The sequence below is a fragment of the Corapipo altera genome, unplaced genomic scaffold (assembly GCF_003945725.1).
Source record: "Corapipo altera isolate COAL_440 unplaced genomic scaffold, ASM394572v1 45, whole genome shotgun sequence".
NCBI classification, from domain to species: domain Eukaryota; kingdom Metazoa; phylum Chordata; class Aves; order Passeriformes; family Pipridae; genus Corapipo; species Corapipo altera.
Genome location: NW_020884877.1, coordinates 15989330 through 16008863, shown reverse-complemented (window position 1 = coordinate 16008863; position 19534 = coordinate 15989330). Strand labels below are relative to the sequence as shown.

At 40.4% G+C, this 19534-nt stretch overlaps 1 protein-coding gene across 9 annotated transcripts in view; it reads left to right on the top strand.

Annotated features, from left to right (window-relative positions):
- The window catches only part of CSRNP3 (cysteine and serine rich nuclear protein 3), a 108123-nt gene that overhangs the window by 55425 nt on the left and 33164 nt on the right, over positions 1-19534 (top strand). For 8 of the 9 annotated variants that reach the window (XM_027636546.1, XM_027636552.1, XM_027636545.1 and 5 more), the window contains one exon: positions 18903-19073. In XM_027636546.1, the coding sequence (XP_027492347.1) occupies positions 18903-19073 (171 nt within the window). Of the gene's footprint in view, positions 1-4160; positions 4383-18902; positions 19074-19534 lie in introns of those variants that run through there. The other variant, XM_027636553.1, reaches the window with a different exon arrangement.

Sequence of the window (19534 nt, the reverse complement as noted above, 5' to 3'; positions counted from 1 at the left end):
AAGACTGTATCATTAAAAATGAGGTTGTTTTCAAGAGCTGTTTTGCTACAATTCATTAGGAAGGGGTACGCTGTTCTATACCTAGTAGTATATGTAAGGAGAATTTACTGTTACTCTGTGTCTTCTTTTAGGAACTTGGCCCTGGTCAAGCAGGTACTTTTTAAGAATCAGAAAAACAGCAAACTGTACATGGTGTCCTTCAAATGGACGTGACAGGGTCAGAGTGCCAGAAGTAAGAGTGAAGGGTGGCACTGGCAGCCCTACATTGACAAGCTAGGAGTCACTGCATGAAGTTGGGGATGAGATTGCTAGGGTGCAGAAATCAGAACAGCTTCCCACAGGCCTGCCCTTAAGTTAGAGGCTGTTTTGTCCATCCATCTGTTGATCTGTGGATATCATCTTAACTTTCAAATAAATTTTGTCTATTTTCATTTATTTCACTGACTAGACTCTTATTTCAAAACATGGTTGTATTTCTTTGTTGAAAATGTCATTTATGAATGAGTAGGATTTTCATATTTGCACAATTCAGGAACCCAAAGTGTGTCATTCTTCCTGGCAGGCTATAGAAATCCATCAAGCCTCAGTATTTGGAACCAAAGAGTTACCATGACACTACTTGAAGATGGTTTAGCTGTGACTGTGATATATCTAGAGAAAGCAAGACATTTGGGGCCAGTGTGTGGAAATTTATTTAAGTTATATTTGGTCTAGAAAGAAATATGTAGAATTTATACTTAAGATTATCCTACCCCAGTGTTACTGATAGTAACTTCAGATTAATTATTACACTATTTTCTCTTAGGTGTGCATTTTTAACTCTAGAACTTCTGTAATGGCAGAGTTCCACTGAAGTTTGCAGCTGTGCCTCATCCTGAATTCAAATTAGAGGACTTGACATGGGTAAGGTTTATAGATCTTACCAAAGAAGTGACCACAAATCATCTATTTCCAAACCTGAAAGCCAGTGCTGAGGCATTTAGAGCTGCTGCTGCTGTAGCTCATAAATTGCAAACCATGGCATGTGAACCATGCTGTTTGTAAGAGCTGGAGTAGAGCATGCATGGTCCACTGAACACATTTTATAAATCCTAGACTTCAGATCTTTTTTGGCACTAGACTGCAAAAGAGTTTCAGCAAAACCCTCTTTTACTCAACTGCTGTGGAAGTTATTGCATTTTTGGTGTACTTGGAGAAAGAGGAGCTCTTGCATTTTATTGCAAGGTACAGGATTCCAAACTTTAGAATAACAAGGTATTGAGTGCAAGGTGCCCCTTTTTTTCTTCATGAAATTGAACAGTCTGTTCCTGTAATTGTTTTGATTCATATCTGATTCATCCAGCTGTGATACAGGATACTGAACAGCAGATTAGGTTCAATACCTAACAGAATAATTTAGTTGTATAAGGTGGAAATTATTTGAATTTCAAATCATAGGCTGAGTCTGTTTTGCAATATATGGCTTGTTTTGAGTTGTGGGGTTTTTTTGTTTGTTTTTAAATTCTGTGCAAGATCTGTATTTCAATGCATATAACCTTTATAAAAGTAGTCAAGTTTAAATGCACGTAGAGTAGAATAAACCAGGATTTTATTCTTATTTAGGGATGGTCAGCAGGTTCTTGATTCTGTTTCCTTACATTAGAGAAAAGAGAGCTCTTGCTTACCCTGAGTCCCATGGGAGACCTTGGGTAGAAGAGACTGCTAAGCATTTGCATACACCCACTGTTTTTTCAAGGAAAGGTGAATTTGGATTCTCTTGAAGAAATCCTGTTTATTACAAGAGGGGTACTGGAAAGTATTGTCTCATTTGGAGCTCTTCTTACTAAGGAGTGACAAGGGAGGTCTAAGTTCTGGCTCTTGGGTGATCTATAATGTCTTCCATGGTGGCAAAAAGGCACTTCCTCAATAGTATGTTTGAGCAGAAATTCAGAAATGTTGCTCTGACATCTATTCAGTAATCCTGTAAGAAGAGAGTATGGGATGGAATATAATTTAGTTACCTAAAAATGTCAAGTTAGAATTAGGAAATTCCAAATTCCACTATGGAGGATTGAAGCTTCCCTCCCTCCCCCCATCAACCTTGAAGAAGTGATTAACTGAGGCTGCCTTGGAGACTGCTTGCTGCTATTGTCTCCTGCAGAAACAACACTTTGCTGCTAACTGGTTTAACTGTATCATGTCCTTGAATGTGTTTTACTCTAACCACCTTCCTGGATTTCAGAATTGTTCCATAGTGTATATAACAACAAACCACAAAAATGTGACAGTAGTACTATTTTTCTGACCAGTTTTTGTTCTTTCTATCCGTCAGAGGTTTGGTTTTTATTTTTTCCCTTAGTGCTACTGCAGCAAAAATGCCTGCCTTTTGTTTATGTCTTCCTGCACTGGCATCGTGACATCATCAGTGATATCGCCAGGGGAAAAAAAAAATGCATAGCTTTAGCTAAACCAGCTGTTCGTTAGCAACCCATCTAGTGTTCTTTCGTTTCTTCTCATTAATGTATACACAGCACTGCTTTCTGCTGAAGAGACATAGAAGGTTCTCAGCCACGAACAGTCTGCTCGGTCCGTGTCGTTGGGTAGATGAAAATGGAGGCACTGAAAAATACACTCATTCTTGATAATGGAATTTTTTATTAAAAAACATGAATGTGAGAGTCTAGAAGATATTCATTACTGTATTTAGTTGTGGGTAATTCTGAATCCTTTACTAACCATCTGGTATAATTCAGTGTAATCACAGACACTGCATATCAACTGTTACAAAACCTTAATAATACAAGATGAGCAAGATGCCAAGAACAATAAAGAAATGAGTTTTGTCATTGATTTGCATGATGACACGGTAAGGCGAATGAAACTGTATTAGTCATGCTTGTCCCTTCTTCCATGCAAATCAGTAGCAAAACTTCCACTCACTTCCATAGGACCAGAATAACGCCAACCATGAGCTACGAGCTGTCATTTATTGTAATGAGAGAGATCTTAAATAGAATAAGGAGGTATTTCATTTGTGGAATGTTAATGAGAAAACAGTTTCTTCTTGCTATCTTATGTTATCAAAATCCTATGAATTATTCTAGAGATAATTGACTATAGAATAGCTGCATCTTTGCAGTGTTAAAATTATGGATAATTGCGTGTTCACTACCAGTTTTCAGGGTGGAGAAGAGACGTTCATTTATCATCACTAGATGGTTTGTTGAGAGCTTTAAATTAGAATATTTGGCAAATTCACTCTGCAGAAGGAGTTAAGCTATCTCCAAATATTCCAACATGGATCCCTCATACTGATAATACATCAGTGAAAAAAGATCAGTAATATTTACCATTTTCTATAACGGCTTTTGTAATTTGAATGTAGATATTCACTTATTCTAATGTGAAATGCTTAGGTAAATATTAAGTTTTCAAGCAATATAAAATGTTATTCAAATTTATATTTTTTAAAAAATAAACAACAAACCCCAACCAAGTAAACACGCGCACACAAAAAAAACCCGCCCTGAGTATCACCAACTATTACCAAGAAGAGATTAGACTTCATTGTATTACATAATTTGTCATTCGGATTTGAGACTAATCCTCGCTCAAATGGCCAATTCTCATTCACCTGAGTAGGCTCACTGAAGCCAGCAAAACTCATTTTACGACCAAAGATTACAGGATAATGCCCTTGACTGATGAGACAAATTCAAATCAAGGGGCTGCTTTTTAGGTACAATTTTTCATTCGGAAGCTCATCCTCTCCATAAGGGATAAACACTGGCAGATTAAGTGTTGGCAAAATATTACCTCTCCAGAATATTAATTTCAGTGTGCACCGTGTGCGGAGCGATGCAGACAATGCATGGTTTGTGCCACTCCCCATAAGAAAAAATTACTTCTAACAGATCTCTTGAATTTCTACTTGGACCAGTGTTACAAGTGGGAGTGTTAATAATAATAATTGGGGGAAAAAAAAAAAGTTGAGGGGATTTCCATAACAACTGCTGTCTTAATGAGCTAAAGAAGCCTTAGAATTTGTTATTCCTTCCTCATAGTAGACCTCAGCTGATAAAAATATCTGTAGCCGGTGAAATCAGTGGCATGCCTGGCTTTCTCAGACAAAACTCCCATGTGATCACACAGGCAGCCTCAGTGAGCCTGAAGCTGCTCAGCAAGCAGTAGGTAATGAGTCTTTGTGCAGAGCGAAGCTCTTGTGGCTGAACAATAAAGCATATGGTACCAGCAATAAAACACAGTGCTGGGAGATTTAAGAAGATTCTGCTGGAAGTAGGAAGACAGTGAATATGTCAAACGTTATAAAATGACGATCAATCTGGTTTGGTTCCTAATTAATAAAAACAGTGCATGGATTGGAAAAACAACAATTTGAACAGGTCAGTTTTTTTTTTATAGATTCTTCACACACTTCAGTATTTTAAATATAAGTGGGGGTTTTGCTGTTTCCTTATTATTACTAAAGCCAGGTTTTTTTGCATTTTGTAAGGTGGGATTGAAAGGATTCACATCAATGTGATACCAGGCTAAATAAATTGTGTAAGTTCTGTGATCAAACTCATTGTAAAAATGTTTCTACTATTATTCCTATGCAATTCAAACTTCAATTGTGCATGAAAAATGGGGTAGCAAGTAAAATTAAATTTATGCTAGATGGATCATTTACCAATAACATAAAATATTTAGTAACAACAATCTATTATTCTGCTATGTATTTGAGACTAATTCTTTCTCAGTTGGAGATCTGTAGCATCTGTGTTTGGTTAAAAATAATGTAACATTAGAGCATATCTAACAGTGCACTTATGTTTTTTTACTACACATTCTCCTTGGATAATTTTGAAAGTGGTGTTTTGTCTTATTTTTAATGCAATTATATACACATAGGAGTGATACATTATAACCCTCTGCCTCCATTTCATTCTAATATTAATGCAATACATGTTATTTTTCAAGCAAGTATTTATTTCTCATAGTAGTTCTTAGTTAATTATACATTAATTATTTTTTGAAAACTGCTCCCAGAGATTTCTGTGGCCTGTTTGTTTTACAGAGGATAGACATGCAATTTTTCTGTTGTATCACATCACGTAGAAATTAACCACGTAAAAGTTTTAATCCTGAAATCTCTTTACATTACTGTTTTTGGGGGTTTTTTCCCTTTTCTGAATACTAGAGATAGTGAAGTAGATATGTTGGCAATGCCTGAAAGAAACAGATGTGCTGATTTTGGGGGAGTATTTCAGCAGAAAGGAGACGGAGCCCTTGAAAAGCTGTTGGGGAAATACAGAACTAAAACCCGAAACGCTGAGAACAGAATCTTCTTTTATGTGCACTTATGATTTCAATGGGGAAATGTTCCTTATAAGCACCACGTTGATTTCTCCGCCGTGTTCCTGCGGGGAGCGCAGGGCCCAGCGCTGCCGAGGCTGCGGGCGGAGAGATGCGTTCGCGTTGTGTTCGTACCGGTTCGCTATTGTGTGTCCGCTGAAAGCAGCCGAGCACAACCCGACCCTCGCCGCCCCCGAGCTCCCTGCCCCCTGGAAATGAAGAGAGGAAAAAGGGAAAAGGAAGCCTGGGCTCTGGCCGCAGAGCCGGGGGAGGGGGGTAGTGGGTCTCCTTGGAAACCGCCGCGGTGGGCGGGCGGGCTCTCGCCCGGGTCGGGGTGGGGGTCGCGGGCGGCGCCGCTCGTCTCTGGCCCCAGCTCCGGCCCTGGTTCGGCCGCGGCCCCGGCGGGGCCCGGGGCGAGGAGAGCGGGGGCCGCGGCCGCCCGTGCCCGGCGTGCTGTGCCCCGAGCGCTGTGCCCGGCGTGCCCCGCGGCGGGGGCGGGGCAGTGCCATGCAGATGAGGGGGCGGTGCCGGCGCTCGGCGGGGCAGCGGCCGGGGCAGGTACGGGGGGCGAGGGGCCGGCGGTGCCCCCGCTTTGTCCCGCGGCGGGCGCGGGGGCGATCGCGGAGCGGCGGTCCGGACCTGCCTCGGCGGGGAGCGGGGCGGGACGAGGGCTCCCCGTGCGGGACCCCGGGTCTGGCTCTGCCTCGGCAGCGCAGCCCACGCGGTCTCGGATTAGGAATCCATTATACATAATTTTACAGTTGTAAATATTACTGAAAACTGATTTATTGCTTTGCAATCCCTGCTTTAGAACAGTTCTCCTGTGAAAGGTAATTCTGCATTAAAAAGCAGGTACAGCTTGGCGTCTCAGAAAACAGGCCTATTCGTGTTTTAGACAATAGATCAGAAAGGATGTGTAAAAGTGCTTTTTCATCATACTAAGGTGCAACTATTCATTTGTTTCACAGGGAACCCTGGCAAAATCACAGTTACACTGCGGTTTGTACCATCAGATTGGATGAGATACACTGAATGTGTCACTCTGCTAATTTAAATGTAGAAAATATAACAATATGTAGTCACAGAATTATCGTATAATTACTGTATTTGTTTGAAATTAAGTGGATTTTAAATTTCAATTTACGAGGCAGTTAGGTGCTTAAAGTACATACAGAGATAAAATTAACAGTGTGCTTTAAAATAACAATGGGAGCATCCCAACAGAAGAGCATTCCCACTGTTAAAATGGAATCACAACTTTGAAATACACCTGTCTTGTTCATTTAGGCAGACAGAAAACAAAACACCAAACATTTTTCTTGTGGATCAGGCATTTCGTGTTCTAAAGCATTGCCAGTATAAAGTTATTTAAGGAAGTTTAAGGAAAAAATCCTGAAGCAAAAAGGTGTTTTGTGCTGCTGCCAAGTTATGGTAATTTTGAGATACGCTTTTTTCCCCATCTATATTCAAACTGAGGTGTATGTTTATGTAAACGTTTTGTGCTGTAATTTGAATGGTGGCTGTTGAGTCCCTTTAAGGATCATGAATGGAACCCAGTGTTTCTGTAAGTATCTGGCATTTTGGAGACAGAGATGTGATTTTTTTCTCCCATATTACCAAAGTGTAGCGTTATTTATACTAATTTACTTCTAGATCTGAGGACCCCGAGTCTGGTGTGTAGTGTTTTGGTTTGAGAATGTGCAATGTTTACTGTATATGTTAGATGTTTAATCTCATTTGTTTGTTGGAAAGAAGAATTTGCATTTGTTGAAAAAGTTGTTGCCGTGGACAGATGCAATAGTTGACTAAAGTTTAAGTTCAACATTAATTGAAGACATGTTAGTCATGGTTTAGAGTACACAATGGCAAATGTTTGGAAATTCATTCCAAAGCTTAAATATTTTCTCTGAAATAGCAACAGATGATTGTGTCATCTAAAACTCTTACTTGCTGTAAAAGGTACTTGTAGTAACTGAACCTTGAATTTGAGAGTTGTTTTCCCTTTCAACAAGCAGGTGGAAGGTCAGGCTGAAGCAAGGCAGGTATAATCTATTGCAAGATTGGTAAAGCTGTCTGAAAGATAAATTTACATGTAGTCTGTCAGTATCTCTTTGTTCTTGCTCTGAACTAGTTATGATGCTGAGAAAATATGGATTATAGATGTGCCATTCCTTCAGTAAAATATCACCAAATACCATCACATCCTTAAAACGCTGATGTCATTCCAAGTCCTACCAGTGAGTTTTGATCACTGTTGTTTCATTTTTCTTTTGTAGTTTTTTTTGACCCGGAAAAAGGGACTCAATATAGATAAGTCATATTTTTCATCCGTGCTGCAGACGGGGGTAGATGGGTCTGCGTTGGGTCCGTGCTGTGGCAGCGGTTCCAGTGTTGGTACCTCAGGCAGCTGGCCCAGGCCCATGCACTGTGTGAGGGGGCAGGAGCTGCTGGGGTGACTCCACAAGCGCTGTCCCATAACTACAGGATCTGTGGAAGGGCTGATAGGCCAGCTCCAGGCCCTGCAGTTCCCTGCTGGGCATCACAGCTGGGGCAAGGCGGCTTTCATTTCAAACACATCTCCTTGGGCTGCCTGAAAGTGGGAGTTGGGACTCCTCCAATGTCTGTGGGCATCTCCCACCAGAGGAGCAGCTGGTCCTTCTGGGAGGATGAAATAGGCTGGCACTGCAATGGCTTCAGGAGGAGGTTGGGTTTTTCTGAATAGGGATCTGAGTTTGATAATGAACTTCTCCGTGGTTTAAAATCTGTTCTTTGTTATAATTGAACAAAGTCCGCTCTTAATATATTATGAATATGTTAAAAAGGAAGCTGGATTGCAAATGTTTTTAGTTGTATTTCTTAAGTGATAGCAATCGCTAGTAAGTGGTATTTGTGTGGGGGTGAAAGGGTAAACAAAAAAATGTTGAAAGCCACAAAATGTGTTTAATTATTTTTAGTGCGGACAACAAATGATAGCACTGCTTACTTCCAGCATGAATCTGTGACAGCTATTCTCAATCAAACATTTTTGTCTTTCAAGTATTCTATTATGGGGGTGGGACGGAAACCCCATGACTCTGGGGGGACTTGGGAGTCCTTGCAGGGCTGCCATTGTTTTGCTCTCTTCCAGTACCTGAATCTTTATTGAACCATTCACTTTCAGAGTAGCTCAAGGTTTAACTTGGTATCTTTAAGTCGCTCACTTGTTTACTATTATGCCCTCCTCACCCACTCTTATAAACAAACATCTTTTAACAATGAAATGAAAAAGTGAAAATTGCAGAGTATTAACCTTCTCATCTCAGCTCCCCTGGAAAAGGCAGAATGATCAGAGATTTGATAAATCAAAATATATGAACCACCTCAGGTTGAAAGCATAAGCCACGTACCTTCACAGCAGTGCTTTTCAGGAGAGTGTAGGGCAGATAATTAATTTTGTTCCGGCAGAGTCCCCTGGCTGAAGTGTTGTTGGACGGTCATAAGGTGGTTACAAGTCAGGCAGTGCAATGGGAATGGGCTGGCTGCTCAATTTGTATTCATCACTCTCTTAATGACAAGAGGGCCTTGGGAATCGGATGGGTATATACTTACCTGCAGCTCTTCTGTCAGCCTTCTGGAGAAGTTTTCAGCTTTGAATTATGAAGTTAACTGAAAGGGATTTTTAGACGTGTTTATTATGATACCAAGTCACTACAGCCCAAACCTCCTGATTTCCTTTAGCATTAAAAAAGAAGTGAAAGGAGTCAACATTCAATTTTAACACAGCTTAATTTTAGGTCAGCCTTACTAATAAGTGGTCTGTCATGTTAACGCTATACACCCTGCCTTTGTGTGGCTCTGTGTTGATTATACACATGTACACATGCACAGGTGAATGACCTCTGGGTAATTTTCAATGGCCAAAAATCTGAAGTTATTGTTGGAAAGATTGCCTGTGATTGAATATGTGCTTTAAAAATCCTCTTTGAGGTTTTCAGTTATTGAAATTTCTGAGAAGACGGCTGACTTACAGAGAAACGTTTTAGTTCATTGAATATGCTTATTTTGTCTGCCTTCATAAAAAACATCTCATTCTATGGTGCTGTGGTCACTAAATTTGGGACTTTGCTATCTTAGGGCAGCTGATCTTTTTGACTGATTTCTTAAGGACATCAGGTGTATGCAATTATGCTTTCTCTGTGCCTGTCATATTGCTCAATATGTCTGTCGTATTTTCCTTATTAGTTGTTTTAACTGGATACCTCATATCAGCTGAGCTCGGAAGAGAAACAGTCGATCTTCCTCGAGTGTTGTGCAAATGGGTGGTGAGACAGAAAAGAGAGACTGTTCACACCAGAGTAAAACAATTTGCACTATGACTAAGTCCCTGATTATCAAAGTAACCGCATAGAGGAAAGCTTAAACACCATGACCCTGGGGAGGAGCATCAGTGAAGCAGCCCTTGTACTGTGCCTTGGGTAATCCAGCCAGAAGAGGCAAATTAGTAAATAATCAAGTTCCAATAGTTTCCCAGATTTTTTCTTTCTTTTTTTTTTTTTTTTGTAAACTTGAAATTATATTCTACTGATATTTTTAGCTAATAACTGAGGAGCTTATTTTTACCTTGTGCTGTTCTTAGAAAAGAAGGTGAATTGTCAATGCTTTACTTAGGTGTCAGAAGGAAACTTACCAGTTTTTGTACAAATTCGTTGTTTCCTGCGTTCACTAATTTGTTGTATATGTTATGGGGGTTTTCTGGTGAATTTCCACCATCAATGTTTATTGTTGAAATAATATTTTTGCTAAAAATCTCCAGGGTTTTTTTTCAATAAATGTATTGGGTTTCATGGTTGAATAGATACACCATGTATGGTGAAAAGTCAAAAAGCAAATAGGATAAACAATAGTAATTTTACATCTTTTTTTTTTTTGTGTAATTTTTCTGTGGGTTTGAACACCTACTTAGAACTGTCTTGGGTGTTCATGAAACATTATATTTTGGATGTGTGTTGTCCTTGATCTAGACAGAAAACTTGAGTTATTATAGCCATAAAGCTATTTTTGAAGATAGTAATTTCAAAACATCACAGCCTTTCAGTAGATATTAATAATTTATATTTTCCAGTTCAAATAGTTTTATTGACTCTGTTCTCTAGGGAGAAAGATGCACTTAAGCATCTTTTTACTAATTTTGGCTTTACTTGAGGCCAAGCCTTGAATGAAGTCATGATTTTACTCTCATGCCGTGGAGCTATATTCATTTCATTGGTGGCAGTTGAATGTTGGCTCCTGCTGACCAAAATTATTTATGTTTTTAGGGGCCTGTTTCACTCTTCCTCAGGTATTTCCGCTGGAGAAAATAATAGGTTTTCTGGTATTTTTGAGCTGCAGTTTAGTTTCTACCATTTTCTTTCAGCTTTAGAGTAGAAAAAAGAACAGGCTAACCTCTTCAAGAAGCATTTTGGGCTACCAGACATGCCAGTCTGTCACTTTAAGTGACTGCAAATAACTGTCAAATATTTACTTGGTATCTTAAAAATGTGCACAGTCCTGTGATGTTATTAGAGAATTGGGTTAATTATGTTCTTTCTATTTCTAACATTTATTAAAAATAAAAAGAAGCTGTTATGGGAGATTTTTATGCTTTTGGTGTTTAAAAAAAAGAAAAAGAGAAAAGAAAAAGTAAAAAAAACCCCATCAATCCAAAATCTTTTGATTGGTTGGTTGTAAGTTGTTGGATGCAAAGAACCAAGCTCATACCATAAGGTTTAAATGTCTTGAATGTTTTGAAGTCAGAAGAATATGGTCTGACTCTTGTAGTGTCAGGGGCTTACAGCATTTTTCATGTTTTCTCTCACTGAACCTGGAAGCTCCTGGAGCACCTATGTCTGCGTCAGTGGGCGTAGGAGAAGGTATTCCTGCAGCTGTGCCTTTTTTTGGGTGGATGTGACAAGACAAAGGCATCAGGTTGGACAAAATCACCTGCCAGGCTGGAATTTGAACGCTGAATTGAGGAGAGGAAAGTTGAAACAGTCTCCATTAGGGAACGTGCTGAGCATGTCTATTGTATAACACTGCAGCAGTACTAAAACGCAAATGGCTGCTGGCTGTGCACAGGCAGGTCTTTAATATCTCAGGATTTGGTGCATAATAAGCTAAGACCCTTTTTCGTGCCACCTCTGTGATGAATTCTTATTAACAATATTTGCTAAAGCACATTAAACATGGGCGTTAAATGCGTACACATAATTAAATTTTGCCAGTGTACGATAGAAGAAAACTTGTGTTAGAAGAGCAGAGTTAAGTAATGAATAATTGGTAAATAGCATAATTTTTGCCATCATATGGCCTTCTACTTGGTATTTATTTTGATATCCAAAGCAATGTGTATTTACGTTTCAGAGATGCCTGTTGAAGCTAAGAATGTATTTCACAAGGGAACTGCAAACAGTCTAACCGTGTTAGGGCAGTGTTCTGCTTCGCAAATTAATTCTGCTGAGAAGCTGCATATATTAGTAGAACTGATCTGCTTCTGCTGATTGTGCTGAGCTAATGCAAAATCTTAGTGATATGTTGGGATAGATAGCAGAGATGAACATCACTGCATGGTAACACTCAGCTTCGAGGACATCCGTGTTTTTTTATATCTGCTTTGTTTACCTTCTCCTTTATAACTGGCCTCCAGTGACAATGACAGTGCATGGCTTTGCTATTTCATTTATATTTCTCTTTAACAGTGAAGGAAACTTGAAACTCAGTATTTTTGTCTCAGGAGTCTGGCTTCTGTAGGAAAGGAATATTTTTTAACCTTTTGCTTCAATCCCTTCTCATCTTTTTTTCTTCCTCCAGTTTTACCTCTTTCATTGTGCTGTTATTCGGTCTGTATTGTCATTCTCAAAAACTGACTAATATAGGCAATTTTTTGTCTGTTTAGACACATTTTTGACATTTCTCAAAATGTCTTCAGTAAGAATTTCAAATGTTTTCCTTAATGTTCTTTGGAGTGAGAATGCTTTTCAACCACTGTAGTTGCAAAATTTTTTAACTTATCAGTGTTTTTCAAAATAAATAAAATAGTTTATCTCTTTTTCCTTTTTAAATATTTTTGCTAAGTTTAAACATATGTGAACCTACGTATGAACTTACAATGAAGATGAGAGAAAATGGGTAAAAAGTGAAAGAGTAAGAGCAAGCCCTTCATGTTTCCTCTCCAGAAGAACCTATTTAGAGGTCAAAATAGCCAGCATAATTGATTCCTGCCAGAGGCAGTATGAATTTATATCTTTACCCTTGACTTGACTTTTAGCCTATATTTATTTAACCATTTAAATTGTTGTAGCCGTTTCTTTTGACCATGCCCTTGGCAGTCTCATTGTTGACACTTTCACTACACTTCCTCTGCATTTGAAATAGTAATGCGTGGAAATATTTTTGAAAGAAAGAATCTAGGCTCCAACTAAATTGTGTCACTCTCATCCCAAGTGTTAATGCTTTCTCAATTAGAGCAAACATTGTGTAGCACAAGGTATATTTTCTCATCGGGAAGTTCTGACTAAATATTTAAATTATAATCTTGACATTACGTTAGTTGTGATATGCAAACTTAATGCTTTGAAGATGTAATTTAAGGGTGTTAAGAGAGAAAAGTTGATTTTAAGGTGGCCAGAAGATAAAATAATGGAATTCTATTGCCTTTTGTTGAAGGGGAGAGTGATTTATGTTCAGAAAAAGAATTTTGAAAATTAATAGGCCAAGCTATCATTATGCCTAGTAGTTAATACATCTGCTTTGTTTTTCAAACATTTTCTTTTAAAGTGTTTTAGAACTGATCAGAATCCATTGTATTTGAAGGCAAGGCAAAATTACAGTGGCAGCAGAGCTCGTTTACTGATGCAGAGGTGCAGTAGCATAGTGTAGGGAGGGGTATGTTTCATGGCAGTGTTGAGATGGCTGTAAAATTTCCCGTCCTTCCCATGGCTCTCTTTGAGCAGTAATGCTTTTTTTCCTTGCACTAAGGACTGTCTGTGGTCATTGAGGGCCACAGGTCTTTTGCTTCTGAGTAAGGTTTCAGGATTAGTCCCTAAGTCATGTCCCCTTAATGAAGTAAGAAGTGAGGCAATTGGAGGTTAGATGCTTGAGAGATAAACATTTTAATCCCCCATGCCTGTGTGGTTACCCTTCAGCATGGAATGATGGCTCAGCTGCTTCCTGTTGGAGCTCCCTGTGCTCCAGGTCACAGTCCAGTGCCCGCTCCTGAAGGCAGGCACACAGACCTTCCCTTTCAAGAACAGAGCATGGGTCACTCATCCTCTCAAAACACATTTCTTGTAAAGATCTGCTGCCAAATGGGTTTCTTGTTAATTTACACAGTAGAACAGCAAAGGATGCTGAAGAGTCGGATCTGTTGTTCAGTAACTGCTGCCTGCCTCTAAGCTATTGCTTAGTGGAGAGCATCCTCATCTTTTACTTAGGTGGAGGCCATTTTTCTGGATAGAAAATAATGCCAAGAGTCCTAGTCCTAAGAGTGTGGGCACAGGTACAAGCCAAGTGCTGCACTGTAATTACCGGCCTTCAGGTACATAAACAGTTGCTCATGGGTTTGGGCCTGCCCCTGCCTTTCCATCTATTTCCTTCTCTGTGTGCTCTGCACTCATACTGCATTTTCCTTTTGTTCTTAGACACCTTACTTGGAAGAACACGAAGTTTCAGGGAGACTTCAACATGAACTTATTCAGGCATCTCAAATCTCTGTAACTTTGTGTATGTGCAGAAGTGCTTTATGCTGGGGGAATTTGAAAGTGAGAAAGTGAGACCCTGGAAAAGCTCATATACTTTTGAAGAAGACAGTTTAGTGACAGATGGGCAGAGCCTTCTAGAAAAATGGTTTTGATCTGAGGACAAGCCAAGAAGGATGTTGGAGTAATTTAAAAGTTGCTAGCTGCTCCAATGAAAGCAGCTGTTTCTCATTCAGCAGGCAGTAATCAGCCATTTGTATGCCCCTGTGCCCTTGCAGGGGGTAGATGAGCAGGTGTAACTGTGAGGTGGCAATGTGTACCTGTCGAGATGGCACATCACTCCCTCTGCTTTTGTTTTCTGTCCCTAGGGGCTCTAGTTCCCTGAGCAGACACAAGTTGTCTGTATCAGGGACCAGTGTTCCCTCCACGTTACTGTCATGGGCTGTATGTTCTGATGGGAATCCATGTCTTGTTCTGGGGATCATTAACTCAAAATTGGGAAGAATCTGAATAGCAGCCGAGTGCACAAGTGTTTTTAGACCTGCACAGTTTCTTGTTCACTTTCTCTTCCTTGTTCTGTCTGATGAACATTTTAGTTGCCACATTAAAAGTGGGGTAGTGTCAGCAAGAGGCTGTGTGGCTTTGTGGAGCTCCCCAGAGGCAAGGCTGTTCAGGATGCATAGCTGTGGGATTGAGAGTGTAGGCAGAACATGCCGGCTGCTTTCTGGCAGCTGCAGCCATTGGACAGACTCCCTGGCTTTGGGATGAGGAACTTGATGCTGCAGTTCCATTTGTGTCTCCATCACCATTCCCTCCCTGCACAGCCCCCAAATATAAAGGCATTTCCTAGTTCCATACGGGATCAACAGATGTACTGTGCCTCCCATGTAATATAATCACTGCTGGTGATTGAAATGGAAATATCACTATAATATAGCAAGAAGATGTCAGTGACTTCTCTTCAGCTGTTTCCACTTTGTGGGGAGTACCTGTGTAAGTGGAGTTCTGTCTAGTACAGCATGCTGCTAGACAGTGGTGCTTTTCTGCTACTCTTTACTGTCCAAAATATTGTAAAGATTGAAACTGCTGTGATTTTGAAGGGTCTGTGGCTATAGTTTCAGGAGCTGTGTTTTGTTGTGGTTTTTTTCTCCCAGTAAACTAATGAGAAATTTGTTGCCTCAGGAGATCAAGTCAAATGAATTTCTGAGATGCTGCGCACTGTCATGTAGCAACATTTCAGCCTTATGCTTAGGGGAAATTGAGTGCAAGGCTGAGGAAGCAGAGCTATGTGTCCGCAGTGGTTGTGGCTGGATTTCGCATCCCATTGCTTTCCACTGAAGCGTTAAGTAGTGACTGCTGCTGGAGACAGGATATTAAACTTGGTGTGATCGTTTGTGTTCTTCTTAGAGATTTTGATTCTTAAGAGGTGAATGAACTCCATTATTATAAAACTTTTGTTCTAGTCCTTGTAATTAAATAATATAATAAAAATGTTGTATAATGTATATGTAATTTCTAGTTTTGACTTAAAAAGGCAAGTTTAAACCTGCGCATAACTCCCTCCTGCTGTGCTTAAGAGCTGGTAGGCAGGGTAAAATGCTTTGTTGGCAAAGCAGAACAAGTAATTAGAACTAACTTTCTGTTGCAATGGAAAGAAACCACTATGTTCTTGCCACCTCAGCCACAGAATTTCCTATAGATAGACTTCAGTGTTTGCTGAATTATGATTTTGAATTGGTCTTACAGACTGTAATCTGGTTATTCCTACTTTTTCTTTCCTTTTTTTTTTTTTTAATGGTTGTTTTGTTGGTTCGGCATTTTTGGGGGGTTTTTTTGGGTTTTTTTGTAGTTTTCATCCTCATATACTCACCTTGATCCTTTTCTAACTTCATACCAGGCCAAAAGTTGGATGCAGATCTCTTCATGCTGTCACTGTTTTTTTCCAGGAAAGAAACTGGTGTTGGGGCTTGAAGGGAGAGCTATAGAATGCGTAGGAGACTTTGAAACTACTTGGTATGAGACCAAGTGTGAGCCAAGATAGCAGAGAATCTGCTGAAGTGCTGTGCTTGCAGGGTCAGAACAGAGCACCTACATGACTGATACTACCTCTGTACTAATTGAAAAGATAAGAAAGATACAGGCTAGGGACAGCATTCTCTGTCTTTTGCTGCCAAGTGGCAGGATGCAGCTCTTGTCCACAGTGGCTAAGCTGTCAGGCCTTTGCCAAAACCCCGGCGCCCTCATCCAGCCTGCCTGCTGGGAATGGTTCTGGTGCCTGCTTCATCCTGCGTTATCCAGGAGAGCGTGAGGTGGCCGGGGCCAAAAACCCTGAAATGTGCTAATTGTTAAACAGTATGGCCAGTACTGGAGTCTCTGCCTTAACCTTGTCTTCTTTACCAGTAGCCACTTAGCCCAGCTTATGATAGCTTCCTGACAAATTTATTGGTTCTTTTAAACATAGAACCATAGAAATGTTGGTTGGAAGGGAGTTCTGGAACTTACCTAGTTCCAGCTTGCTGGAAGGAGCAGAATGTGGCTGGCTCAGAATTAATGAGTCCTAAAGGTAGCTCCAGGGATTTAAAGAAGTTCTGTTTCATGAGAAATGTAAATTTCTCCTTTATTTTTCTTGCTTTCAGTGGGATTTGGCAGAACCCTGTGGTAAGTCTGTAGTGCTAGGTGTGTGTCCTCTGCAAGTATAGTATGTCATTGATCCTAGACAAATTTTTTTGCCTGGATAAGTGTCAGCAGTGCTTGTCTTTGCAGTGCTGCAGGCAGCATGATGGCATCTGTGTGTCCTCTGGGCAGGCTTTAGCTGTTCTTGATTTCTTCTCAGTTACTTAAGAGCACACTTTCTCCGTAATCATGTGTGATATTTCTACCTCTGCTGCTAAATTTCCGCTTGAATACTTTGCTTTATAATCTTCTACTCAACCTCAGGAATATATTAGGCATCTTAATTCTTAATGTGGGTATCACAGAATAATTTAAATTGGAAAAGACCTCAAAGATCATCAAATCCAACCATTAACCTAACACTGACAAGTGTACCGCTAAAACATGTCCCCAACTGCCACATCTGGGCATCTTTTAAATACCTCCAGGAATGGTGACTCAACCACTTTGCTGGTCAGCCCATTTTAATACATGACGACCCTTTCAGTGAAGAAATCTTTCCCAGTATCCAATCTAAACATCCCCTGGCACAGCTTGAGACCATTTCCTCTTGTCCTGTCACTTGTTACTTGGGAGAAGAGGCTGACCCCCACCTGACTACAGCCTCCTTTCAGGTAGTTGTAGAGATCAGTAAGGCCCTCTCTGAACCTCTTCTTCTCCAGGCTAAGTATAACCCCAGCTTCCTCAGCTGATCCTCATAGGTCTCTAGACCCTTCACCAGCTTCATTGCCCTTCTCTGGACTCACTCCAGCACCTCAGTGTCTTTTTTTGTACTGAGAGGCCCAGAACTGAACACAGGACTTGAGGTGCAGCCGCACCAGTGCCAAATTCAGGGCAACAATCACTGCCCTGGTCCTGCTGGCCACACTATTTTTGATACAGGCCAAGATGCCATTGACCTTCTTGCCCGCCTGGGCACAGGCTGGCTCATGTTCAGCTGCTGTTGACCAGCACCCCGAGGTCCTTTTCTGCTTGACTACTTTCCAGCCACTGCCCCCAGCCCGTAGCACTGTTTGGGGTTGCTGTGATCCCAAGTGTGGGACCCAGCGCTTCGCCTTGCTGAACCTTAGGCAAACTGGTCTCGGCCCATCAATCCAGCCTCTCCCAGGTCCCTCTGCAGAGCTCTCCTGCTGTCCAGCAGATCAGCATTCCTGCCTAGCTTGGTGTCAGTCATCTGCAAATGGACTGAGGGAGCACTCAGTCCCCTTGTTCAGATTACTGATAAAGATATTAAACAGGACTGGCCCCAGCACTGAGCCCTGAGGAACACTGCTGGTGACCAGCCAACAGCTGGATTCCTCCCCACTATCTGGGCCTGGCCATCCATCCAGTTTTTAACCTGGCGAAGAGTACAAGATGTGAGCAGCCAGTTTCTCCATAAGAATGTGGTGTCAAAGTCTTTAGTAAAGTCCAGGTAGACAACATCCACAACTTTTTCTTCAAACACTAGACTGGTCACTTTGTCATAGAAGGGCTTCAGATCAGTCAAGCTGAACCTGCCTTTCATGAACCCATGCTGGTGGGAGCAGAGGAGAAAATTTGGGAGGCAGTTGGTGCCTCTGACTGAGGTGAGGAATTTCTGAATTCCAGGTGTTTTTTGAGCACTAAATTGGTATATGGTCTTTGTGACTTCACTGTCTTTTCTCTGTCTGTAATATTGGAATTATGAGATGGATTTCTTATAGAGAGATGTGAACACTGGTTAGATCACATATATTTGGTAATGGGAACTGTAGTGTTCAGGATGATTTCTTCTTACTTAATTTCATCCCGGATTGTGAACGTTCCTTTGTCCTGTGGCAGCCAAGAGAGGGACCAAGTCAGGCTCTTTGAAGAGAAACTGCAAGTTGTTTCTTTGTTTGAAATTTCACAGCATAACCCAGAAACCAGGGATGCTATTGACATCAAAATGGGAAAAATACTCCCTGAAAGCAAACTGTTACACATTATCCTAGTGAAATAACCATCTCTGTACATGTCAAGTTAAAGTACGACTTAAGATTTTTTTTTTCTTGTGGCTTCACTGTCTCCTATTTAATTATGTGTAATTTCATACTAAATGGTTATTCAACACTAGAAGTGGCAACTTGTTGGTACTTCTGAGTAAAAATGACTTTGGTGGTTATGACTGCGTATTTTGCAGCTGTACATTTCAGTGTCTCATTGCTTCTGTTCCTGTTACAGGTGCGTGTGACAGCATTGCAGCGATGAGTGGAATTTTAAAGAGGAAGTTTGAAGAAGTTGATGGCTCCTCACCTTGTTCCTCTGTGCGGGAATCAGATGATGACATTTCTAGCAGTGAAAGTGCTGACAGTGGTGATAGTGTCAATCCATCCACTTCTAATCATTTTACCCGTAAGTACTAAATCTGTGTGTCTAAAGAATGATTCCTGTTTCTCGAAATAAAGTAAATTTTATGGTTAGATAAGCATGATGATTTTTAATTGAACAGATGATAAAATGGACTCCCTGTAGTGTTTAGTTTGTGACTTGCTCAAAATGACTTAGTAAACTTGTATCCTTTTGACTTCTTGTTAATTATATAAAACTATTCATCATTGTAAAGTTGGAAGTCACTTGGAAGCTCCTACCTATTTGCTGTTTGAATTATGTAGCTGTTTGTAGTTAACATATTGGGAGTTGTGCTTAAAGTATTTCAGATAGGCACTGTACCGAAAGTGCTTTATATGAGTTTGTTTATTTTCCTTAGGTAAATGTAATGCAGCTGTCAGCTGTCTGCAATACTGCATTGATGAGAGTTCTTCTCCAAAGGAAATATAAGCTTTCTTTTATTTGGAATTGAGGAATGTTGTGTA